The sequence below is a fragment of the Microcebus murinus genome, chromosome 2 (genome assembly GCF_040939455.1).
Source record: "Microcebus murinus isolate Inina chromosome 2, M.murinus_Inina_mat1.0, whole genome shotgun sequence".
Classification (NCBI taxonomy): domain Eukaryota; kingdom Metazoa; phylum Chordata; class Mammalia; order Primates; family Cheirogaleidae; genus Microcebus; species Microcebus murinus.
Window position 1 is genome coordinate 50,602,215 of NC_134105.1, and position 26,861 is coordinate 50,629,075.

At 38.2% G+C, this 26,861-nt stretch overlaps 1 protein-coding gene across 5 annotated transcripts in view; it reads left to right on the top strand.

Moving 5' to 3' along the window:
* The first annotated feature begins 2,279 nt into the window (after positions 1 to 2,279).
* The window catches only part of RAVER2 (ribonucleoprotein, PTB binding 2), a 68,466-nt gene continuing 43,884 nt past the window's right edge, over positions 2,280 to 26,861 (top strand). For 3 of the 5 annotated variants that reach the window (XR_012915893.1, XM_075999035.1, XM_075999041.1), the window contains exons 1-4: positions 2,281 to 2,660; positions 17,249 to 17,315; positions 21,657 to 22,126; positions 25,373 to 25,564. Coding sequence is in view for 4 of the 5 variants with exons in the window: in XM_075999035.1 (XP_075855150.1) it covers positions 2,415 to 2,660; positions 17,249 to 17,315; positions 21,657 to 22,126; positions 25,373 to 25,564 (975 nt within the window). In the remaining variant the exon portion in view is untranslated. Of the gene's footprint in view, positions 2,661 to 17,248; positions 17,316 to 21,656; positions 22,127 to 25,372; positions 25,565 to 26,861 lie in introns of all 5 variants that reach the window. The other 2 variants (XM_075999037.1, XM_075999043.1) reach the window with 1 other exon arrangement.

Below are 26,861 nucleotides of genomic sequence, written 5' to 3' on the forward strand. Positions count from 1 at the left end.
ATGGACACAAGGTTATTACACTCAGTGCTGTTTACAATAGATGAAAATGTCTAATACTAGAAGATTCATGAAGTAAATTAAGGTAATTCTCACAGTGGAATAATATGTAGCCACAAAAACAGTGACATTCAAATATATTGGTATAAAAAGGGGCTCCGAAGATTTAATGTAAAAATCAGGAAACAGCAGTAAACTGCAGAATATAATTTAAAAAAAATTTTATGAGGTGAAATTCACATACTAAAATTAATCACCAGAAAGTGAACAATTCAGTGACTACTTAGTATGTTCACAATATCGGGCAAATGCCATCTCTGTCTAGCTCCAAAACTGGATTTCTATCACTCTAAAAGGAAATGTGTACCTGTTGTTAAGCAGTTGCTTCCCATTACCCACTTCAGCCCCTGAAATTCACTTGTCTGTGTTCTACTCTATGGATCTGCCTATTTTAATACTTCATGTGAATGGGAATAATGCAATATGTGACCTTTTGTTGGTGCCTTCTTTCACTTAATGTTTTGGAGGTCCACATACCTTATAGTGGTACTTGGTTCCTTTATATGCGAGTATTTTATTGCGTGTATATAACACAATTTGTTATCTGTGCATCAGTAGTAAATGAACCTGGGTTGCTTCCACCTTTTGGTTACCAGAAACAGTTCTGCTATAAACATGGGTGCACTGCAGATTGTCATTTTAATTATGCAAGTATTAGCAGAGTGGGGTTCAGGAATATTATCACTCATTATTTTTGGGTGGAGGAATCACAAGCCCACTTAGCACATTGGGCTTTAGAATTAATTAGACCAGATCCTTTTTTGTTGTTTTTCTCCCCGAGAGAGAGCATCTCACTTTGTTGCCAGAGCTAGATGATTCCTGTGGCGTCAGCCTAGCTCACAGCAACCTCAAACTCCTGGGCTCAAGCAATTCTCCTGCCTCAGCCTCCCGAGTAGCTGGAAGTACAGGCGTGCACCACCACGCCCGGCTAATTTTTTCTATTTTTAGCAAAAATGGATCTCTGGCTCTTGCTCAAGCTGGTCTGAAACTTCTGACCTCAAGCGACCGCCTCAGCCTCCCAGAGTGCTAGGATTACTAGCGTGAGCCACCACACCTGGCCAGATCCCATTTCTTTATGTGTAAAGTGAGGAAAATAAAACCTACTTAATTGGATTGTTGTGAAGAGCAAGTCAATACTTATATGTAAAGTATTTAGAAATGCGAGTTGGGGGCTACATGGTAAGTACTAAATTCATACTGTTTTTGAAAAAAATATTTTTGTTTTTATTTTTTGGTTATTTTTCCCTAAGAGATTACATATTGTTTAAAAGGCTCCCCCCCCCATTGTATTTGCATGATACACACTTAAGATGCATGTTTCCCTTTGCTGACGGTCATTTGGGCTGCTGCCAGTCAAAGGCTGCTGGATTTGATCTGATGGCATCACTTTGACTATGTATAGTTCTAACTCTCCAAGTTTCGATTAAAATAATGTTCTCAAGTAGCGTGCTCTCCAACCCTCTGCCACAGCTCCTTCTCCATCCTAGTCTTTGTTTCAACATCGCTTTACATGTTGCAGACATAATATCCAGGTTTTACATCTTAGGAATGCTATGGCAGGAACAGAGGGACGGGTGAAGGGCACAGGCTCTCTCGTGCACACCTAGGAAAATACATCACGACCGGGTTTTACCAAATATGTAAAGTTTTCTCCAGAATATCCCTCTTTTTTACTCCCTAGAAAATCTCAAATTTTATATCTCATTGTAAACTCAAACTTTGCCGAATATGCGCATCTTGCACACGGCGGAAGGGCTCCCGTCCCGAGCCCGCCGGGCAGCGGGGCGGCGCCCTCCCGCCCCCGTCGGGTCCGGGAAGCCTGAATCCGCGCCCGCAGCCCCCGAGCGCCCCCCCGCCCCAGCGCGGGAGTTCCGAGGGGAGCCCCGGGAGAGCCGCGGCGTCACGTGGGGGTCCCGCGGGGACAGGCGCCGGGGGTTCGAGGCCCCGCGGGGAGCCGTCGCATCCCTGGAGCCCGGCCCCGGGCGCGCGCCGAGGCCACGCAGAGGGGAGCCCGCCGGCCCGCGCGCGCCCGCACAGGTGTCCGCGAGGGGCGCCCAGGCCCGCCGGCCGGCCCGGAGAGGCGGGGCGGGGGCGCCGCCCATGCGCCGGGGCCGGGGGCCCGGGGGAGGTTCCCGCGAGGTGGTTCTCGGGCTCCTCCTCGGCGCCTCAGGTTTCCTCTCCCCGCCCGCCCGCCGGCCGCGGCGCCGCCTCCCTCCCTCGCTCCCGCCCTCCCTCCTCGCGGCCGGGCCCACTCCGCGGCCTCTGCCCGCCTCGCCCCCGCCCGGGCCTCCTCCCGCTCTCCTCTCCGCTTCCCCTCGAGCCTCCGAGGAGCCCGCGGCCGCGGGGCGCCCGGGAAGATGGCGGCGGCGGGAGGCGGCGGCGGCGAGGGGGGCGCGGGCCTGGGCGGCGCGGCGGGGCCGGGGCTGGGGTCCGGGCCGCGCGCACCCCGCGCCTCCGCCGAGGCGCACGAGGGCAGCCCGGACCCCGCGCCCGCCGCGCTGCACCCTGAGGAGGTCGCCGCGCGGCTGCAGCGGATGCGGCGCGAGCTGAGCAACCGCAGGAAAATCCTGGTGAAAAACCTGCCCCAGGACAGCAACTGCCAGGTGCGGGGACGGTGCTGCGGGGCGACGGGGCAGGCTCCGGAGAAAAGCTGCCCCCGAGGTGCCCAGCGTGGGACCGGGCGCCGTACAGCGGGTGCGGGGAGGAGGAGGAAGTGGTCGGCGCGGAGTGATGAGAACGGCCCCTCGCTCTTAGGGAGCCTCTCGGGTTTCCAGCCCGCCGACCTACCCTGCGAGGGAGGGGGCAGATTAGGAAACTGAGGCTCGGAGGGGCCAAGCGGCTCGTCCAAGGTCACGGGAATCAGGGGTGGCAGCCTCCAAGTTCAGCCCGCTCTTTCCTTCCCTGCGGCCCGGAGGGGGGTAGCAGCTGAAGTGGAGAGGAGGTGAGCTGTGGGGAGCGCATTTGGGCAGGGGGCGAGTCTTCGGGAGTGCCTTGACAAGTTAGAAGGGTCCCCCCAGGGTCCTCGGGACTTGGGAGCGCTATGAGGGGCGGGGTCACGGGCGAGCTGGGAGTGAGTTTTGCTGTTGCAGAAGCACTTGGCCAAGTTTCTATGAAACAACTGTCTCCTCAGTTTGCTAAGGCCCCAGAATAGAGAGGTTATTACTGCGCTTTGGGCGCCTCGCAGCCGTCTTCTGCCATGCCAAGTACAGTACTGGAGGATTTGCTCCTCAGTGAGGATGAGGCTTAAAGATAGGCTACTGTCTTTAATACAGATTAACTGTTGCTTTTAAGATCAGAAACTCCGAATCTATTTAACTTTTTTTGTCCTGGTTGCAAAAGTTGCATGCTCATTGTAGGAAAACTAGAAATAACAGAGAAGTGCAAAGGGAAAAAATAGAAATCACCCATATTTTTGATTCCTACCCAGAGATAACCATTGTTAGCCTGGGATTTTAAACATTTTCTTATGGTTATGTATACATATGCATTTTTGTTTTATCAAAAACATGAGATCATTTTTTATCTTTCAGGGTTTCTTAATTGTCTGGATGTTCACATATATTTTACGTAATTTGGATTTCTCTACTGTTTTGAGTGTGGTGGGCTGTCCTTGTAGTTGCAGATTTTCAAAGACTCATTTAATTCCTCCTGTAACCGAATGTATGGAATTGCAAGAGAGCTGGCTATTGACAATTGCATGGCAGTTCTCCATGTGACCCATAAAATAATGAGACCAATGCCCCATGACTATGTAATTAGACCTTACCTAGTCACTCATAATAAATGTGAATGTGTAACCTTATAACCCATATGCATGAGGGGCCATTTTGTTTCAAAGTGCAACATAAAAAAAATTCTATGTCCATATTGTATATCTCATCCCTCTTGCAACTCTTTCCATTCCACAGTTGCCCACTTCCCATCTGTTGAGGTAATGCTTTGTGATGCTACCTATACAGACACCTGCAATGGACTGATTTCTTGGAAGCAACTTCCCCTGCCCATGCAAATTGAGGATTACCAGGGAGCTTAGGAAGGCGGAGGCTAGGAAGAAGCAGATGGCATTTTAAAAAAATACAAATTAAAGAAATAGCAGTTCTGTGTGTAGATAATCTAGAAGAAGAGACACAGAGAAGTGTCTTGATTTCCTTTGTAGAACATCAACTATTTTTGTTATCACATTTCCTTGCATTAATTCTAAAAAATTTAGATGCAAAATTCAAGACAGTTCTGTCTATTCTAACTTTGCTGTTGGCATCTTTCTCATTTCCCTTTTCAAAAGACATGAAAAGTATATCAAAGGTTCTTATAAAAGGAACAGTTTTAATTAGGTCTGATATTAATGATGGAGAGAAGCTTTTTGGGAATTACACTGGGATTTGTGATTTTGAGATATTTTTTCTGTTATGGATTTATGTTTAGCCTAAATCTTAGGATTTTATGTAAGGGGTAAACATAAACTAATGAGTAAAATTGGTATAAAATCTATATGTCTAGATGAGTCTTTTACTGCCAAGTGAAGTATTTAAATTTTTATGCCATGTTTTTTGAGAGCTGAAGGGTTTCATCTAAAAACTTAAGAACCAAACTTGTTTCTAGACTTGTCCTAGCATTTATCTTTTCTATAATAATTTCTATGATAAAATGTTTTTAGTGTTTCTGATGTATAGTTGAAAAATCTGAACAGTGTTTGATTACATATACTGTTTGCTTTTCTCCTTATTTCTGTCATCTTTAGTACTTGTACTACCTTTGCTAGTTTTTTGATTGCAGTTATAACTCCTAGTGGTCTGTATTACATAGACCAAATGTAATACATTTGTAATACATAGACCAAAGTCTGCTAACTTCTAAAAACAGTTAAAAGACAGTATTTCCTATAGATTATTTAGATCGAGAATTCCTATTTTTATTGGTCCAATAAATTAACATTTACTTTGTCTACTTTTTCTCAAGTTATAATATTTTCATGAATATGTTCTGCATGACCTTTTGTGTATTTTGTTTTTTATTAATTTCCCTTAACAGTTGTAATGTCTAGGGATTTTTTAGTGACTTTATTTTACTATTAACTTACTAATGAAGATTTAACTTTACTTTTATTTTGTATCTTTTAGCCAGGAAGGCCTACCTTAAATTACCTGGGCCAAAACTACATATTTACCCTTATGAAATGATTAATATGGTTTTTGTTCAATTACTAAGTAATCAGATATTTGAATTACTTAAATTCATGTTCTTTTCCAGAAGAGAGTCTGTGTTTATTCATTTATTTATTTTATAATATCAAATTAAGAATCAAAGACATTCATAACTATAGTTCTCAGACTGTAGTATGTCTTTAGAAAAGCTACTGATTGGTAACTGACTAGTAGAAACCCAATAATTTTTTTGTTAACAATTTGAATATATGGGTACTTTATTAAATATAGTTTTCAGAAATTGGCTCAAATTTTGTTTTATTTTTGCTATAACAGATTTATGATAGTATCCCACAACTTTACAATTTTTATAATTAAAAGGCACATTGAAAGTATTACTTTAAGTGGGAGCTCTCAGAGGTACATGGATCAAATACTTTACAGAAATACTAGTTCCAAAAAACCATGAACACCTTTATATTAAAAAGTTCTCAACAGCTTTCTCATTGAATAATTACTGTGCATTCAGTCAGGCCCTGTCTGGTCTGCCTAAGCTTTCTCGAATCTTCCTGGCCCGCTTTGTTTTCACAGCCTTAGCTCTCGCTCCGGTCCTTTTCATCTCTTGCACAGGGACCTACCTTCAGTACTATCCTGCCTCTTAACATTTTAGCCTGTCCTGCATACTGCTTCACTTGAGAGATCCTCCCCAAGCACATGTCTCTGATCATGTCACTCTCCTGTTCAAAAAAAAAAAACAACAACAACAAAAAACCTTTGGCCCAATATTCCCAGCACCACTTCTCTTAACTTTTTCTCAGATTGTCCTCAACATTAAGGAACGGTGAATATGGATTAGACAACTGCACAAGTGAAATAGCTTTGAAGTTTTGTGTTCTGTCTGAAAGATTCATATGAATTTTATGTTCCATTAGTAACACTGGATTTAATATAAAAACAGTGCTTTGACTTATTTAACTCCTCTCCAGATTTTTTTTCATAAACTTGGCATTTATGGAAGATGTACCATATTTAACCTGTGACTTTCCATGTTTCTATATTACCATGGAATACTCAGATCTCAGTTTGGAAAGCGTGACATGGTAGGATAGCAATCTAAGATTCTTAGGCTTTTTGTGACTTGGGCCCTGCCTACATTTCCAGTCTCATTTCTTATTAGTCCTTCATTGGATTCTACTCCAGCTTTATGAAGCTACTGAGAGCTCCAAGTACTTCATGCCACTGTGATTTGAATTTTTATAGTTACATCTTTGACTATTACTAATAGTGTTTTAGAATGTAATTATTTATAGTGAGTAATTTATAGTGAATAATATTTATTATGATTATTTGTTATGAATAATTTATGGTGAAAAATAAGGTTGTGAACATTGGTTCTTATTCAGAATAGCCATTGTGTCTATGTGTCTGTGTGTGTACAGTCTTTGGCAACTCTGAATTTAGAATTTGATTAGTTAAGGTAATGTCCTAATATATTAATATGTTATTGCATTTCTATAGTTTGTATTTTATGGTTAACTTGGTTCTATTTCAATAGCATTGTCATTGGGGTTTCAAAATGGAGAAAACATGGGCATTACTTCCTATATTGTCTGTGTTTACTCGGTTTTTTTCTTACATGTCATGTGTGTACTTGTGTTTTGTTTTTATTGTGTTGTTTACTTTAAAATCTGAAAGAGAGTCTGTTGTGTAATTAGAAGAAAATATGAAGTGCTTAGGGCCAACATCCAGGATCAGTAATAGAAGAAACAAAACATTCTATTCTCTTACTTTGCATATTATAAACTTTCATTTCAAAGTACCCTAATATGATAGTTAATTGAGAAACTTGATTGTTAATTCACAGTAGCCTGATTGAAAGCATAGTATCATCAACTAAGCACTTTTTAGAATCACATCCCCCAAAGTGCAGGAAACTCTGATCTTGTTTTGTTTTTTTTTTTTTTTTGAGACAGAGTCTTGCTTTCTTGCCCAGGCTAGAGTGAGTGCCGTGGCGTCAGCCTCGCTCACAGCAACCTCAGACTCCTGGGCTCAAGCAATCCTCCTGCCTCAGCCTCCCGAGTAGCTGGGACTACAGGCACGAGCCACCATGCCCGGCTGATTTTATATTATATATATTAGTTGGCCAATTAATTTCTTTCTATTTTTATGGTAGAGACGGGGTCTTGCTCAGGCTGGTTTTGAACTCCTGACCTTGAGCAATCCGCCCGCCTCGGCCTCCCAGAGTGCTAGGATTACAGGCGTGAGCCACTGCGCCCGGCCTGATCTTGTTTTTAAAAGCTACTTGTTTCTATTTTTCTTTTACATTAATATAAACACAATAGAATTTTTCACCTACTTTGTGTCCTTTAACTGTAGGAATTTAAAATTTACTTGTTTTCTCAAACTATATTCAGTAATTATTGCTTTTTTTTTTTTTTTTTAAGACAGGGCCATACTCTGTTGCCTGAGATGGAGTTTACACTAGTGGCATGATCATAGCTCACTGCACCCTCACACTCCTGGGCTCAAGCAGTCCTCCTGCCTCAGCCTCCCAAGTAGCTGGGACTACAGGTGCATGCCACTGCATCGGGCTAATTTTTCTATTTTTTGTAGAGACAGGATCTTGCTCTTGTTCAGGCTAGTCTTGAGGGGTAGGCCCAAGTACTCCTGAGCTCAAATGATACCCAACCCCCCCACCCGCCTTGGCCTCCCAGGATGCCAAGACTACAGGTGTGGGCCACCATGCCTACCTATTACTTACCTCTTTTTAAAATGGGGCTATTATTCATTTTTTTCCTGACAATATTGGGATGTTTTCTCATTTTGAAGGTATTATTTCTTTAATCACAAATGCCATTTTTCTTATTTCAAAAGTTACTTTTCTTAGTATAGTATCTACTACTTTATAACATTTTATTTTCTAATGTAATTAAGCAGAATTGAATGATGAGTGCTACTTCTTTTCCATGTATTTTATTAGCCTGTTCTCAGTGTAACAAGGACACTGAAAGCTGCTGGAGAAATATACTTCTAGATTTCTGGGACACCACTGCCTCCTTAAGTTTCTAGTTTTGGCAGAGATTCTGAAAAGTGTTTCAGAAATGCTGTTCTCTGCTCTGAAAACACATTCAAGAGGGGGACGACTTTGTGGTTAGCATCACAATGCTGTGTGCTAACAGCCAAAGAAGTCTCACATAATCTATAGCCCATTTCCCGGTTAATGGATGGGTTATGCTCGGAAATTACTTTTTTGGACTTGCAACATGTCTTCCGTAGAAAGAAGATGATAGATGGTATTTAGGTTTGCAGGTTAATATTTTAACATCTATTTAAGTTTCTGAAGTATAAGATTGCACTAGGTAGTACAATAACATGTACCAAAGCTCCAGCTTTGTGCAGGAGCAGTCTCCCAGTTTCAAGTCATTGATGGGTAGGTACTCCTGCATTTTCCAGGAGAAGCTCAAGAAGGAGGAATTTAAGAAAATTGCTCCTTGAATTAACAAGACTCAGGAGATCAGGGAAGCATTAAATGAAATCAACTCTGATGGAAGGCTGTTGCTGCAAAAGGGGTTCCTATTGCTAACCACCTAGATTTTCGCTCTGGATTCCTCTATTTGTATTTAATTCTCCTTTCCTTATAGCCACTGGCACTTAGGGGTATCCAGGGCCCATTTCTTATCTGTGGACAAAAAGCTTTATGCTTAGCTCTCCTTAGCCTAGATAAAATAGGCAAACTAAGGAATATTAAAGCATAAAAAATTAAAAATTGTTATAAACTTAAAGATTCTAAAAATGCTTATCGGAATCCTCAGCTCTGTTTGTATTTTGTTTGCCTAAAGAGACAGTTGTCTTACTCTGAGGGGATAGTGTGCATTGAGAGGCGTACTAAGTGAGAAACGGGCAGATCAGATCACCTAGAACACTTGGCTCTGCAGTACTATGTATTTTGGCTGATGATTATCTGCAGGATAGTCCTTGGTGGCTGTGCTAAATATCTTCCATTTGCTCTTCCAGATCTACTCCCCACCCTTCTCACCTGCTTCTTATCCAGGGAGGCTAACCTGTACTGTGGATTGCATTAACAAACCTCTCTTACCCCCCTGGTTTATGGTTGCATTTGGCAAGAGCCACTAGTGGGAGATCAGAGGGTGGAGGAGAACAAGATTAGACCCTTTATTCACCCAGCATTTATTCACAGCTTACCGTGGATTGGCTCCTTCCTCTTCCAAAGGTCGCGGTTTCTACTCAGTGGCTCTCTTTATACATCTAAGCTCTCTGGGTTGTTGTAGACATTCCCCTTATCTCCTTGGGCCCATGATGAGTAGAGAATTGTTGCTAGCCACAGGTTTTCTGTAAACCGTTAGATGGTCTCTTTAAAAAATTCTCTCCAGTTACTTAGTTTTTGAATGTGCCATCTGTTTCTCATTGGGACCCTGATACTATTGCCTACGCGATCTCCTTTCTTCCTCTTGCTTTTCCCGATAGCAGGCAGATTTCCCTTTAAAGACCTATCCTGTCCTCATTATTTAGCAACTATGTGATTTGGGTGGGTTTCATCTCTATCCCCATGTGTAGGGGTGACATAAACCAAAGAACAGGATTCTTCCTTTTTTCCAGAGGAATTGGTTAAAGGCAAAAACCTGGACCTTAGACAGTCAGTACGTGATAGGCCCTTGGCCAGAGTGATTATTTCAGCCTGGTGTAACAGAGAAGCTGAGGACTTTTGTTTGGTTGTTAAGGTAGGTGATTCTCTTTCTCCCCACTGGATATGAATGCAGAGACATATTACCCTAGTTGCAGCTGACAGAGGACAGAGCAGACATACAAAGGACAGACCCCTGAGGGAAATGCAGAGAAGCTGAGCTGGAGCCCTGATCAAATGGTATCTGAAGCTTACCCTGCCTCTGGATTTCATGGTAATTTATGTAAGACACTAAATTCTGTTTATTGTTTCACTTATTTCAAGTTAGGTACAACTGATAGTATCCTGATGAACATAGAATTTTAATAAAAAGCATAAAATCTCAGTATTGGAAAGGATGATAGAGGCATTTCATCTGAACTTTTTGGTCAACACATGAATCTAATTTAGAGTCCTCAACATATAAATTCTAGCATATTTTAAATATTTCTTGTTTCAAAGAAATCACTACACTCTAAGGTATCCTACTCTATCTTTAGACAGTTTTCTTTGTTATAAAAGTCTTGTTTAAGGCCGGGCGCGGTGGCTCACGCCTGTAATCCTAGCTCTTGGGAGGCCGAGGCGGGCGGATTGCTCAAGGTCAGGAGTTCAAAACCAGCCTGAGCAAGAGCGAGACCCCGTCTCTACTATAAATAGAAAGAAATTAATTGGTCAACTGATATATATATATAAAAAAAAAAAAAATTAGCCGGGCATGGTGGCGCATGCCTGTAGTCCCAGCTACTCGGGAGGCTGAGGCAGAAGGATCGCTCGAGCCCAGGAGATTGAGGTTGCTGTGAGCTAGGCTGACGCCACGGCACTCACTCTAGCCTGGACAACAAAGCGAGACTCTGTCTCAAAAAAAAAAAAAAAAAAAAAAAAAAGTCTTGTTTATATTAAATATATACAATTTATTTATTTGAAATTTTGATTTCTTGGTTCAACATCTACTCTCCAACAACACATGTAACTTATAAAATTCTCTTTTTTAACTTATAACTTAAGTTCCTTCAAATCACTAGCTTTTAGGACACGATTCCACGTTTCCTAACCATCTTATTTTTCTCTGAGCACACCCCCTTACCACTTTGTCATTGTATCTTTTACAATATGGCACTCCAAATTGAGTAAGGTAGTCTAGCTGACATCTCTTTATAATCCCCACTCAGAACAAACTTCTCTTTCCTTTGGATGTCTAGAATAACAACAATAACCATTGTTTTTTAGGTGCCTGCTATTGCCAGGCACTGTACTTAGAGCTTCATTTGTATTATATTTAATCCTCATTTCGAGACTGTAAGATCAGAATTTCTTATTTCCATTTTATTGATAGAGAAACAGAGATGCAAAATTAATGTCAAACAAGTTTTCCGAGATCATTCAGTTAATTAGTGGTAGAGTGGAGGAGAACTAATGTCTTGGATTCCAAAGCTCATATTCTTATCTCATGCTGTATTATAATTCCCCTCTACACACACTGTATTGTAAGTGTTTCAAAGGGCAGGGATCCTGCAATGTTTACCTTCGTATCATCAATGTTTAACCTAGAACCTGACACATTATCCCAATGGAAATGTAAAACAGAAGGGACTACCCACCTACTTTGTTTTAAAATGCTATACTTCTATTAATATGTTGACACATGGCAAGATCTCAGGATTGGTTTGATAGATGAATACATTTTGCAGTATAAGACTGTCTTAGCTTTTTTGGCAGTGAACTTCATTCACTTACAATTATTCAATCAGTCAACTGTTTATGTCTCATGAATATGTTGAAAGGAATAAACCTTCTCTCCTGAAAAGTGCTGATATTCATAGGCACACAAAAATTCACATATAATTTCAAGGGGTTATGGAGCTCTTGTAACTTATCCCTGATCACACTAGGGGATTGTAGACTCCAGGTTGAAAAGTGCTGTTGTAGACCAACATAATTTTGATCATTTTCTTTGGGCTTTCACCTGGGTTTGGACCATTTGAGCAGATCCAAAGCTGCTGCTTAAGAAGAGTTTTCATTAGAAACTTCTGTGGGCCACATTTATGCATGGAGTTGGGAGGTCCTCCATCTGGCAAGAATGTAAGTCAGGCTCCTTAATCTTTTTTAAAAAGTCAACTGTAAAAGCTTATGGCTCCCTGGCCACTCATCAATCCATGACGGACATTTAAGATACTATGCTTGGCGCAGAGTGGATGCCCAAAAAAGTTTTCTTAAGAAGTTTTCAAAAAGTTACAATGTAATATTTCCCCCTTAACATTTTTTAAAAGTCAAAGATTGATAGGAAGAACATGCCTCTTTAAAACACATCAAGCACATTATTATGTTGTTTAGTGTTGTTCACAGTACTTCTTGCTAAGAAAAAGTTTCTCTTTTGGTAAGAGTTTAGGGATGCAACTGATTGTGAGCCCCTAAACTTGTTTTCTAGGCATTTGGTGTTTAATTTTGTGTTTATTTACTATCATTATCTTTAAATTTGTAAACTTATTTCTCTCTTCTCTCTGTGCGTTTTTTCTTTGTGTGTTTTAACCTTATTGTTGAATGTTTTTTTAACCACCCTGAATTCCAAAATAGCATTAGATTCATTGGCATTTGTTTGAACCTGCATTTGCACGTGTATTCATTGTCTCTCTTCCTGCGACTCCCTAATGCCCACATTCTACCCCACCCTATCTCTTCTGCCCCCTTCACTGTTTTTTTTTTTTTAATATATTTCCTCAAGCGATTATCTGTTCTTAGTTCCCAGCTTGCCTTTATTTCCCAGACTTTGGATATTCTATTACTCTACCAGTTTAACTACTTGCTTTAGATTCCAAATTAGTCTCTATTTCTCTGACTTTATACTTTGTGGATGTTTTGTAGGCTGAACTAGAGTAGAAATGATGGCAGTAAGAATCTGGGAAGTTTTAAATTTTGAAATAATCTCAAACTTACAGAAAAGTTGTAAGTACAGCACAAAGAACTTTTTCCCCCTGAACTGTTTGAGAGTGCTGACCTGATGCCCAGTTGCCCTGAATGCTTTATTGTGTATATTATACAAACTAGGTCACTCTCCAACATAACTATAATACTACCATCAAAGTCAAAATACTACCTCTTAATCCTCAGATCGCATTTAAGTTTTGCTAGTTGTCCCATGAGAATATCCTTTATGGTGAAAGGATTTAGTTCAGAATTGTCTATTGCACTTGTTTGTTGTAGAATATCCTTCAATTTCGGCTTGTATGAAGTTTCTTCATGATTAGAGTCAAGTTTTGTGTGTCTTTGGCAGGAATATCACAAGCGGTGCACGTTTTACATTTGTCCCATTGTTGCTAAGTTTCACTTTGATCACTTTGATTCCCTTTGATTAAAGTGGTGTCTGTCAGGCTTCTCCATGCAAAATTTTTCCATTTGTAATTAATAAGGATTTTGAGGGGAGAGACTTTGAGACTGTGTAAATATCCTGTTCTCCTTCAAGCATTCATTTATTAGTTTATATCAATATAGGTTTCCTATTTTGTCCAATGAGTTATACTCCATTACTGTCACTGCTAATTTTGATTCTTTAATTGTTTCAGAGTTGAGCAGTGGGAACTTCTTGAAGCTGATTCCTGTGTCTTCTTTTCAAATAAGCTTTTTGTTTTGGAAAAATTTTAGATTTACAGAAAAAGTTGCAAAGATAGTATATAGAATTCCCAGGTGTCCCTTACCCAGTTTTCACTAATATTATATCTCCCATAACCAAGGTACATTGTTAGTCAAAACTAAGAAATCAATACTGGTACATTATTTTAAATGAACTACAGATTCTTTTTGAATTTCATTAATTTTTTCACTTATGTCCTTTTTTGTTCCAGGATTCAATCCAGAATACCATATTGCATTTAGTAATCATGTCTCCTTAGTCTCCATTCTGTGAACAGTTTCTTGGGCTTTTACTGTTTTCCATGACCTTGACAGTTTTAATTGGGTATCATTTAAAATTTCCCTCAATTTGGATTTGTAGGATGTGTTTCTCATGATAAGGTTTTGGTTATGGGTTTTTGGGACGAATTCTACAGAGGCAAAATACCCTTCTGATGACATCATATGGGGGACAGGACATCAGAATGACTTACCACTGTGATGTTAACCTTGATACTTTGGTTAAGGTGATGTCTACTAAGTCACTGCTCTATACAGATACTATTTTTCCTATTCACTATTTTTTGGAAACAAGTTGCTAATTACAGCACATACTTAAGGGAAGAGTCCTTTGTTTTTTTTTTGTTTTTTTTTTTTGAGACAGAGTCTCACTTTGTTGTCCAGGCTAGAGTGAGTGCCCCGTGGCGTCAGCCTAGCTCACAGCAACCTCAAACTCCTGGGCTCAAGCGATCCTCCTGCCTCAGCCTCCCGAGTAGCTGGGACTACATGCATGCGCCACCATGCCCGGCTAATTTTATATATATATATCAGTTGGCCAATTAATTTCTTTCTATTTATGGTAGAGACGGGGTCTCGCTCTTGCTCAGGCTGGTTTTGAACTCCTGACCTTGAGCAATCCGCCCGCCTCGGCCTCCCAAGAGCTAGGATTACAGGCGTGAGCCACAGCGCCCGGCCTGTTTTTTTTTTTGACACGTGCCCATCATGACATGTGTTCCTTTGTGACACAACAGTATGTCGCAGCTTATTTTGTAATTTCTGTGCTCCAGCCTTAGAATCAGCCATTTCAAGAAATGTACCTGTTATAGACTGAATGTTAGTGTACTCCCCCAAATTTATATGTTGAAGCCCTAACCTCCAGTATGACTGTATTGGGAGATGGGTGCTGTAAGGAAGCCATTAAGATTAAAGGAGGTCATAAGGATCATAAGGGTGGGGCCCTCTGATAGAATTAGTGTCCTTATAAGAAGAGACACCAGAGAGCTTGCTTTTTCCCCACTTGTGCACCACGGAAAGGCCACGTGAGGACATAGTGAGAATGTGACTGTCTGCAACTAATATTATGCTGTTGAATGTATAAATTGGTTAAAAAATCTTGGAAAACTTGCAGTTTCTCTTAAGGATAAACATATCCCTACCATATAATTTAGCAGTTCTATTCCTTAGTATATTCTACTCAGCAGTTCTACCTCCAGCTTTATTCTTGGTAGCCCCAAAGTAGAAACAACTCAAATGTCCATCAACAGGAGACTGGTGAAGCAAATTATTGTTTATTCCTAAAAGGTAATATTATACAGCAGTTAAAAAGAGGGTTTGTTTTATCAGATATCAAGACTTATAAAGCTAAGTCAGTATACTATTACTATATTACTATACTATTACTTATAAAGCTAAGTCAGTATAATATTTAAGACAGTATACTATTAGCACAGAATAGACAAAATGTCCAATGGAACCGAAAGCAGGGGGCAGGAAAATCCATATAAATCTTGGAACTTGAGAGGTGAGAGAGGTGGCTTTGTAGATAGATCATCAAGGAAAGGATGGACTATACAACGGTGATGCCCTGACAGCTGGTTACCCATATGGGAAAAGAATAAAATCAATTTTCCATAAGGGAAAAGAAAAAAAAAGTCTATCTCACACCACATAAAAACAAACTCCAAACGGAAATACTTTATGCTATTGAAAAACAAAAGGAAATACTGTATCAGTTAGGAAAGGACTTCTTGAGGCACACAAAGCATAATTTTAAGGGAGAAGATTGATAAAGATTTGACTAGGTAAGATTTGACTTTATTAAAATGAAAATCTTCCTCTTCACCAAAAACTTCACAAATGAACAAAAAAGACCAGATCACATTGTAGGGGAATACATTTATAATACAGTTAACAACATAAGATTAGTATCCAGAATATGTTATTTTAAGGAATTGGTTCACATGATTGTGGGGGCTGGCAAGTCTAAAATCTGTAGGGCATGCCAGCAGGCTAGAAACTCAGGCAGGTATTGGTGCTAGGTTATTAAAGCTATCTATTAGTAATACCAATTTTGATTAACTTATCTTGCTCTAAGAAATTTGTAACTGATAATGGTAATCAGAGGACAAAGTGTGTTAATCAAAGGTGCTATTTCATTCTTTAAAATTAGTAAGTAGGTATAAATGTTACAAAACTAGATTAGTATAGGGAACTATAATTTTAATCCTTTCAGTTCTGTGTGACAGAGCATAGGAGAATTTTGGCAAATGGTTGTTAGGACTCTCTTTCAGGTTTTGTTTTTAATTTGGCCAACTTACCAAGGCTCAAATTGAGGGATGACCCACTTTTGCCTGGGTCAAAGCAACCAGGGCATGGGGAAAAATAATTGGTTTTTTCTTTGTAGGAAGCTTTGTAAGGTTTCCCAGTTGGCAAACACTATATCCCACATCTGATACGTGGAAGAGCTATGATTAGAAATATGGGTGTTTTCAAGTCACAGAAGGCCTCTTGGAATATTTAAGCTCTCTTTTAGGTGGTTCTCTTAGCTGAATGAGTAACATAACATGTCATTTGTATACAGATACTTGATAATGTGAAGAGCAGTATCATGTTCTTTATCTAGCGTTTGATGGCTGTTAACCAGTGAAATGAGAGATTAGATTCTGTGCAACTAAAAGCACACACTGGATCCCTTCAAACAAAACCATGTCACCTTCTATATAAAGTATTAAATTAGTCAATTGGCAAGATGTTTATGTTAGGCTATTGAGAAGAGTTATGCTTTCTTAATGAAGAATATAGCAAATGTTTCTGTAAGTCTAAGAAAACATTGACATTTACAAGATAAAAAATTAGTAACATAAACTAATTTGCACATGGAACGTCATAGTACCATATGATTCAGAAAACAATATTTTACAAAATTGGTAACTATACGTATTTTAAAATATTTGTAATATTGGCTTTCTAATAAGGAATACTAAATTATCAACTTTATCGTTTTTATCATAGAGAATTGTCTGTTTTTCATCTAGCTTTATATTTTTATACTTTGTCTATTACATCACTTTTTTCCTCCCTCTTGCACTGGGTTAAAAGGGAAAATATTTCTCAACTGTAATTGTCCTCTTATTTTCCATTTCCATATTATATGATTACTTATTAGAGCACTCATGGTATTGTTTTTGTAACTATTAATGGTAGTGTACTATTTTTGAAGTCAATACTGGAAGGAATAAGGCGAGATGTTGTCTCTGGAGCCAGGTCGATTGGGTGAATCTCCTCTCAGCAAATTACTAGCTATATATATGACCTTGGCAACTTGACTTCACTCTGTTCTTCCTGAGGTTTAATAAAAGAAGCGAATCCAATGCCTAGTACTTACTAGTACTTACTAAAAGCTAAGTAAATGTTAAGTATCATGATAGCAATAATAAGATTATTATTATTTGTGTGTTTATTGAATTTGTGGTTTTGTCTTTTTCAGGAGGTTCATGATTTGCTAAAAGACTATGAGTTAAAGTATTGTTATGTGGACAGAAATAAACGAACAGGTAAGATTTCAGTTCTAAGCATCTAATTTTATTTTGATTCTACATATTCATTATAGAACAAAAAAACTTAGTGTCTTTTTGTGCTTAAACTAATCATGAAATTCTTAAGCATTAAATCATATAAATGTTACACAATTTGTTTTCTGAAAGTAATATTAATACTCTAAATTTTAATCACATAAATGAATATGTTACTAGATACATGAATTTTTATAATGAATGTTCTGTTATAATGAGTGTTTTTCATAAAATATCATAGGGCTTGATGTCCCTATGATATTTTAATAATATATTTCTGGACTTAGGGAATAGACTGTGTGGCTGGGTACACTGGGAAACTTGAATAGTTTTTCTGGATATTAGTTCTATATTATGAGACTAAAAGACTAAACCAGATTATTTCTTTTGTGTGCATGTGATATTTAATTGTTTAAAAGCATCTTTTTGAGATAATAAAGTATGAAGGATGATACACATCTAATCCCAAATTAGCAAATGTTAATATTTTGTTAATATATTTGAATATAGATGCTACAGCCTAAAGTAGATCTATTGACTATTTTCAGGTTTTTTAAAGAAAATAGTAAAAAGGAAAATTACAGATACAGATGAAATTCAATTTCTGCTACTAATTCCATTTCCTCCCTCCCTCCCTCTTTACATAGAGTTAAACACTTAAGGATTGGGAGCATATTTTCCAATATGTGCCATTATATTCTGGTAGTCATTAGAGCTGTATTTAATTGCTTTCATTAGCCCCTCATACTACTTTGATGATACCACATTTGTAACTCTTTGTTAAATGTCTAGCGTCTCCTTTTGGATTGTGAGTTTTGTTGCAAGGGATCTTACCTGTTCTGTTCACTAGCACATTTCCAGTGTCTAACTTGGTACCTGGCACATAATACTGAATAAATAGGAATGGGAATGACTGCTTGAGGGAAAGAGGGTATGGAGTGAGAGAGGAGAGATTCAGTGGTTTGGGACTGCCAGATATGGCCACACGGGTGTTACCATGAGTGCATCTGTCAGGAAGGCACCCTAAGGAGTACCACCCTCCAGGTGTGAGTGGAAGAGAAAGATCTAGAAAGGAAATAGAGGAAGCGGTGTTTGGACTGTTATGAGAGACTGAATCAGGAGAGAGTATATCAAGGAAGTTAAGGAAAGGAATGATTAACAGTTTCAAGTACCCTGAGAATTAAAGTCAAGTAAGAGCTAATGATTTTGTGGGTTGATATAGGAACATAACCAGTATTTACAAACTGTTGACTCATTTCCTTGTTTTAGAAAAATAGAGTTAAGTGGTATATCAGCATAACGAAAAAAGACATAGAATCAAAACAATTCCAGCCCCCTTTAAAAAGGGTATTAGAAACCCACAGATAGTTTCACTGAGGGCAGCAAAGCCATTTTTTTCTCTAGTGTTGGAAAATAATGAATATTATAAAAATATGACAACAGATTAAACAAATTGGTGGTTAAAATTTAATTTTATCATATGTGAATGGGCATGATATTTCATTGATTTAGAACCTTGTATCATGTTTTTGATTATATAAATTGTCATATTGCATTTGTTGCTTGATGCTGAAACAATTTCAATAGGTAGACAGGACAGATGCTTTTTATTGTTTCATAAAGATATAAAGTTAAGTTTCTTGTCCAAGATCAAAATCCTGTAATTTTTTTCATTTGATATTGTTCATCCAAAAAGTATATCACAGATACAAAAAAGTGGAAAAGCATATCATGGTCATGGATCAGTAGAATCAACATCGTTAAAATGTTCATACTACCTAAAGTGATTTACAGATTCAGTGTAATTCCCATGAAAATACCAACATCGTATTTCACAGAGCTAGAAAAGATAATTATACGCTTCATGTAAAACCAGAAAAGAGCCAAACAGCAAAAGCAACCTTAAGCAAAAGGAACAAATTGGGAGGCATCACTTTACCGGACTTCAAACTATACTACAAGGCTGTAGTAGCTAAATCAGCATGGTATTGACACAAAAATAGCAGCATAGACCAATGGAACAGAACAGAAAACCCAGATATAAAACCATTCACATACAGCCATCTGATCTTTGACAAAGCAGACAACAATATACACTGGGAGAAAAGAATCCCTATACAAGAAAATCATGCTGGGGATATTGGATAGCCACATGCAGAAGAATGAAATAGGAGGATCCTTATCTCTCACCATTTACAAAAATTAATTCAAAATGCATAAAGGACTTACATGTAAGGCATGAAACCGTAAGAATTCTAGAAGAAAATGTGGGGAAAACTCTACTAGATAGCAACCTAGGCAAATAATTTATGAAGAAGATCCCAAAGGCAATCACAGAAACAACAAAAGTAAATAAATGGGACTTGATTAAATTAAAAAGCTCTACACAGCCAAGGAAATAAAATTAACAGCAAATAACCTACAGAATGGGAGAAAATATTCACAATCTATACATCTGATAAAGAGCTAATAACCAGAATCTACAAAGAACTCAAGCAAATCAGTAAGAAAAAAAAAATCAAGCAACCTATTAAAAAGTGGGTAAAAGACATGAACAGAAGCTTTTCAAAAGAAGATAGAAAAATTGTCAGTAAACATGAAAAAATGATCAATGTCACTAATCATCAGGGAAATGCAAATTAAAACCACAATGAGATTTATCATCTTATTCCAGTCAGAATGGTCTTTGTTAAAAAGTCCAAAAACAATAGATGCTGATGTGGATGCAGGAAGAAAAGAATGCCTATACACCATCGATAGGACTGCAAATTAGTGCAACCTCTGGAAAACAGGAGATTGCTCGGAGAACTTAAAATCAACCTACATTTGATCAAGCAATCCCACTACTGGGTATTTACCCAAAGGAAAAGAAGTCATTTTATCAAAAAGACATCTGCGCTCGAATGTTTATTGCAGCACAATTCACAATTTTGCAAAAATGTGGAATCAACCCAAGTGCTTATCAGTTCACAAGTGGATTAACAAAATATGGTACGTGTATACCATGGAGTACTACTCAGCCATACAAAAGGATGAATTAATGCCTTTTGTAGTAATTTGGATGGAACTGGAGACCATTATCCTAGATGAGGGATCTAAAGAATGAAAAAACAAACACCACATGTACTCATTACTAAATTGGAACTAACCAATGAGCACACATGTGCACAGAGGGAAGTAAAAACAACAATCAACCAAGGGAGATGGGGGGGAAGCGATGGGCAAAAACCTACTTATCGGGTACAGTGAACAATATCTGGGTGATAGTCACTCTTAAAATGTGACTCAAGCTGTATAAAAGTGATTCATGTGGCCGGGCGTGGTGGCTCACACCTGTAATCCTAGCACTCTGGGGGGGCCAAGGTGGGTGGATCGCTCAAGGTCGGGAGTTCAAGACCAGCCTGAGCGAGACCCCGTCTCTACTAAAAAAATAGAAAGAAATTAATTGGCTACCTAAAAATATATAGAAAAAATTAGCTGGGCATGGTGGCGCTGTAGTCCCAGCTACTTGGGAGGCTGAGGCAGGAGGATCGCTTGAGCCCAGGAGTTTGAGTTTGCTGTGAGCTAGGCTGATGACACGGCACTGTAGCCCAGGCAACAGAGTGAGAGACTGTCTCAAAAAAAAAGTGATTCATGTAACCACAATTATTTGTACCCTGTAATACTTAAAAAAATAAAAATAGGATATCCATTTGTGTGTGTGTGTATGTGTGTGTGTGTGTGTGTGTGCTGTTTCAATCTAATTAGTATGATTTGAAGAAAATGTATATGAATTGGAGAAAGAACTGGCCTCCTTTGAGCATCTGTGTGTCTTTTTTGCTGTACTTTCATTTTTTCAGGTCCTTGCTATCAAAGAGGGTCTTTTAGAACTCTCTTGAAATAAAAAGGTTTTGTAACCTCATTTTATTCCAGTGAGGGTATTTATAAATGCTTCATAAAATTTTATATCACTGGTTGTTGGGAAGAAAAATTAAATATGTGTGTGGTTGGAAAAGATTATTTAAAAAACCAAAAAATAAAAAAAAATCCCAGAATATTGTAGGATTTTACAGTGAAACTCCTAATATAATTCCTATATTTTCTATTTTGGTTACTGGTCATAAAATTAGTGGATTTGTCGGCATTAAAAAACACAAGAAAATAGAATAAAAATTATCAGTACATTGCATATGGTAGGGGTATTACTTAATGATAGTTTTGTTTCATAAAATATGTGTGTACTAAGTCACAGACATAAAGTATATTTCTTACTGTGGGTCACAATCAAAAAAGTTTGAAAACACTGGCCTAGAAAGCTCTTTAATTCATTTTATTATCTTCCAGCTTTTGTTACATTATTGAATGGAGAACAAGCACAGAATGCAATTCAGACATTTCATCAATATTCTTTTCGAGGAAAAGACTTAATAGTCCAGCTCCAGCCAACAGATGCTTTGCTGTGTATTACCAACCTGCCCATTTCTTTTACACTAGAAGAGTTTGAAGAACTTGTTCGTGCTTATGGAAATATCGAGAGATGTTTTCTGGTCTACAGTGAAGTTACTGGCCATTCCAAAGGCTATGGATTTGTGGAATACATGAAAAAGGACTTTGCTGCAAAGGCTAGATTGGAGCTATTGGGTAAACAGTTAGGAGCATCAGCACTCTTTGCACAATGGATGGATGTTAATCTATTGGCCTCAGAGCTCATTCATTCTAAGTGCCTTTGTATTGATAAACTCCCTAGTGACTACAGGGATTCAGAAGAGCTGTTGCAATTTTTTTCCAGTGTCCATAAACCTGTGTTTTGCCAGGTATGTATTTTTAAGAGATCATTAGAAATATTTAAAAATATGTGCATATGTATCTATTTTACACGCACTTAACAAATTTATCATACCTGTATGAATATCACAGTGAATAGTTTAATTCTGTTTTAGTCTGTAATTAAGATTTTAATGTTATGGGAAATTTTAAATCAGTTCCTTCTGTTGATAGGCCAAGAGTGTATTGTTAGGTAGTTAAGTATGCCTTAGCACATCCATTGCTTACTTATTCACCTTCTCATTCCATCCATTTGTCCAATTATTTACCCATTGATCTGTTCATCCATCCAACTCTTACTTGCCATGTTCTCTGTGCCAGACACTATGCCAAGTGTCAGAAATGCAGAGAATAAAAAGATACTCTATCTTGGGCCAGGCATGGTGTCTCATGCCTGTAATCCTAGCACTCTGGGAGGCCGAGGTGGGTGGATTGCTCAAGGTCAGGAGTTCAAAACCAGCTTGAGTAAGAGCAAGACCCCATCTCTACTAAAAATAGAAAGAAATTAATTGGCCAACTAAAAATATATAGAAAAAATTAGCCGGGCATGGTGGCACGTGCCTGTAGTCCCAGCTACTTGGGAGGCTGAGGCAGGAGGATCACTTGAGTCCAGGAGTTTGAGGTTGCTGTGAGCTAGGCTGACGCCACGGCACTCACTCTAGCCTGGGCAACAGAGTGAGACTCTGTCTCAAAAAAAAAAAAAAATTAAAAAGATACTTTATCTCAAAACCTCATCATTCTGGAGGAGAGACTGACAAGCAAATAATTGCAAACCATGTATGAAGAGTGATATAATGAAGGAAAGAAAAATATTATGAAGTTTAAAAAGAATGTATAATTCTGTTTTAATGAGGTCATGGTAGGTGAGACATTTAGAGAAGATTCTGAAAACTGACAACACTGGTGAGAATTTTCAAGCTCTTTATCATTGTAAAATTAAATATATCCTAATAAATAGAAATGTATACTGCATAGAACTCCTTTCCTTACAGATTTTATACAGCAACGAATCATTTCTTTCTCTCTTGCTTCTCTTCATTTCTTCCTTCTCTCTCTTCCCTTTGCCACCTTTTCTTCCATACTCCTTCTCCTCCTATCTCCCTTTTTTTTTTCTTCAATCATACGTTTGTTGAGTTCTTAGTATTGCAGTAGAAATTTTGGACTTGGAGTATATATATATATATTTTATGGGTTTGAAAAAAATGGATAAAGTTGCATTATGTTCAATGTGAAGTATTAATATATATACATTGTCAAATGGCTAAATCTAGCTAATGAACATTTGCATTATCTCACATAGTTACCATTTTTGTGGTGAGAATATCCACTTAGCATTTTCAAGAATACAATATATTGTTGTTGTTGTTATAACTATAGTCACCATGTTGTACAAAATACCTTTTTGACCCATTCCTCCTATCTCATTGACATTTTTATACTTTGACCAACATCTCTCCAATACTTCTGCCCCCCGCCAATCACCCCAGCCCCTGGTGACCACCATTCTGCTCTCTACTTCCATGAGATGTCTGTTTAGATTCTACACATGAGTGAGATCATGGAATAATATATGCTTTTAAGATTAGTGCTGTCATCTTTTTCTTATATCTCTACTCCTGTAGTCCCAATATAATAAGCATCATGCTTTCCAAACTGTATAAAATTAGAATATTTTGTGACAAGTATTTTAGTAAATCCTTGTCCAGTCATTAAAAATTGATTGTTTTATTGAGGTGCTATTCTTGAATACTAAGAATTATGTAGTGATGTCATCCTGTGGCCGTACGTAATTCTTTGTACCTTTAATTGAGGCCTTTGAAGCAAATGAGAGGAAAAAGCCATTTATCATGAATTGTATTTGAATAATGAATCTCACAGTGAGAGGGACCTTAACACAATCATATTTGAATTATGAATCCCAGAGTTGGAAGGGACCTTAGAGATTATCTAGTCTAGCTTTACAAACCTGATAGAAAAAATGTTTGCTACAATATTTTTGAGTGACTATTTAGCTTCTGCTAAATACTTTAATGGAACATTAAGTAGATTACAAGTCAGACTATTACATCTTTGGCCCTCATATTGAACCTAAGTAGCTCTCCCTGAAACTACTGATTAATGGACTTAAAATGATTTTGTCTTTTGAAAGACTCAGATGCTATCACAATTTATATAGGTATCATCATAATGAAGCAGGAACAGCAAAAAATATTTTTAAAGTTTCCAAAAGAGTAATAAAACAACTCCAGGATTGGAAAAGGTTTTATAGAGAAAAGGACATTTGAGGACAATTTTAAAGGGAAGATGTAATGTGAAGGAAAACTAGAAATTTGGTCTAAACCTAGAAGAAAGTAAAAGAAAGTTAAGCTTCAAAAATAAGAGAAGAGAAACTTTTAGGATTAAGAAATGATTAAACTATAATATCAAAGACACACCAAACTGAATTTTGTCATAGTTATCTCTTTATACCGTAAATATATTTAAGATAATTCAGACATGTTCAAAACTTAGAAACGTTTTAGCATCTCATTTTGTTTTTTATTTTTTGCTCTTTGTACCAGTCTTTACAGATCCAGGACTTTAGTATCTTCCTTTACACTCTTACAGGTGGGTGACTGGAGATAAATCAAGTTCTATGTGGCAGGGGTTTATTTAGGGCACATTCAGAAGAATAAAAGTTGTGTGTTGTTGTGGTATTTTAACAAATCTGGGGCACAATTTTCCTAAATAAGGCTTACTTTGGTACACTTGATGAAATTCCTGGGATCTGCCTAAAATATCGTTCTTCCTACCTTTCTTCTTGATAGTATTAACTATTTTACATTGGTCAAATATTAAATAATTGTTCGGTGTGTTTCATTGTCCATGTATCTGGTAAATTTTGTTTTAAAGAAAGTTTTAATTATTGTGGCCTCATATTTTTCCTATAAATTATCAGTTGTATATATTTCTTAATATGTAGGGACTATTACCATTTGGACTTTGACTGTTAAAATAAATTAGAAAATCAAAGAATTAAAAAGAAACTTTACAAACTCTTGTTTATCTTCCTGTCTTCAGGAAGAACTGCATCTAAGCAATTAGCAAACTTTTATTTTCATAGAGAAAGAATACATTCTTTTTTCACCAGTATCATACTCCAGTATACTACTTCTTGGATTTGAAAGTTACATATTGTAAATAAATGTTTCTAAATAAATATAAGAATTCCTGTTTAATAAAATGTATTACATCAGCTTGCACAGGATGAAGGTAGTTATGTTGGCGGCTTTGCAGTGGTTGAATATAACACTGCGGAGCAGGCTGAAGAGGTTCAGCAAGCAGCAGATGGGGTGACCATCAAGGGAAGCAAAGTCCAGGTTTCCTTCTGTGCCCCAGGAGCACCAGGGCGAAGTACATTAGCAGCATTGATAGCGGCTCAACGAGTGGTAAGCTCTTTTTCGTTTTTTTTTTTTTTTCTTTTAGGATACTGAAAGTTCTAATACCGTTTTAATTTATCTAATCCAGCAGTCCCCAACCTTTTTGGCACCAGGGACAGGTTTCATGGAAGACAGTGTTTCCATAGACCGGGATAGGGGGTGGTTTTGACATGATTCTAGTGCATTACGTTTATTGTCTATTTTATTTCTGTTATTACATTGTAATATATAATGAAATAATTATACAGTTCACCATAATGCAGAATCTAATGCCAAGGCTGTTCTGACAGGAGGCGGAGCTCAGGTAGTGGTGGAAGCAATGGGGAGTGGCTGTAAATATAGATGAAACTTCACGCACCCACCACTCACCTCCTGCTGTGTGGTCTGGTTCCTAATGGACCATGGACTAGTAGCAGTCAATGGGCCAGTGGTTGGGGACCACAGATCTAACTTATTCAAAGTGATCATTGATTGAATCACCATTGTATTTCCATTACATTGAAGACATTTTTCTTTTTTATAAAAAGTTGGTGGCCAGGTTTGGTGGCTCATGCCTGTAATCCTAGCACTCTGGGAGGCTGAGGTGGGAGGATCACTTGAGCACAGGAGTTCAAGACCAGACTGAGCAAGAATGAGACCTTGTCTCTACTAAAAATAGAAAAAATTAGCTGGGTGCCATGGTGCACACCTGTAGTCCCAGCTACTAGGGAGGCTGAGGCAGGAAGATCGTGTGAGCCCAGGAGTTTGAGGTTGCAGTGAGCTATTGTGATGCCACTATATTCTAGCAAGGGCTGACAGAGTTGAGAGTCTGTATCAAAAAAAAAAAGTTAGCTAGATGGTATTTTTGTCAAATCAAGGCAGAAGATGTCACAAAAAAAGAAATCATATTCAATAAATGTTTAGTTTATATTCTTCTTGAGAAACTTTTTGAAGGGAGTTCATTCATTCAGTGAATATTTGAGTTCCTGTTCTGTTCTAAGTTTTGAGTGCCTCAAAACATGCCTCTTTTTTTCAAGAAGTTTTCATAGTTGTCCATTGTATAAGTAGAGGAAGAGGTGCCTGCTTTTTGCTCATATGACATATCATATCTACTTTTTTATAGCAACTGTCTACTTCTCCCTGCTTCTCTAACCTAGAAGTTCCTGGGAGGTAGAGACTATTCCTTCTTCACAGTTTTTACCCTGTATTTAACATAGTAAATATTTGTTGATTGAATTGAAGGAATATACTTTTGAAGGAATTGGGGAAGACTTCATGATTAAGATGACATTTGAGTGTGACATTAAAGGATGGGTGAGGTATTGAT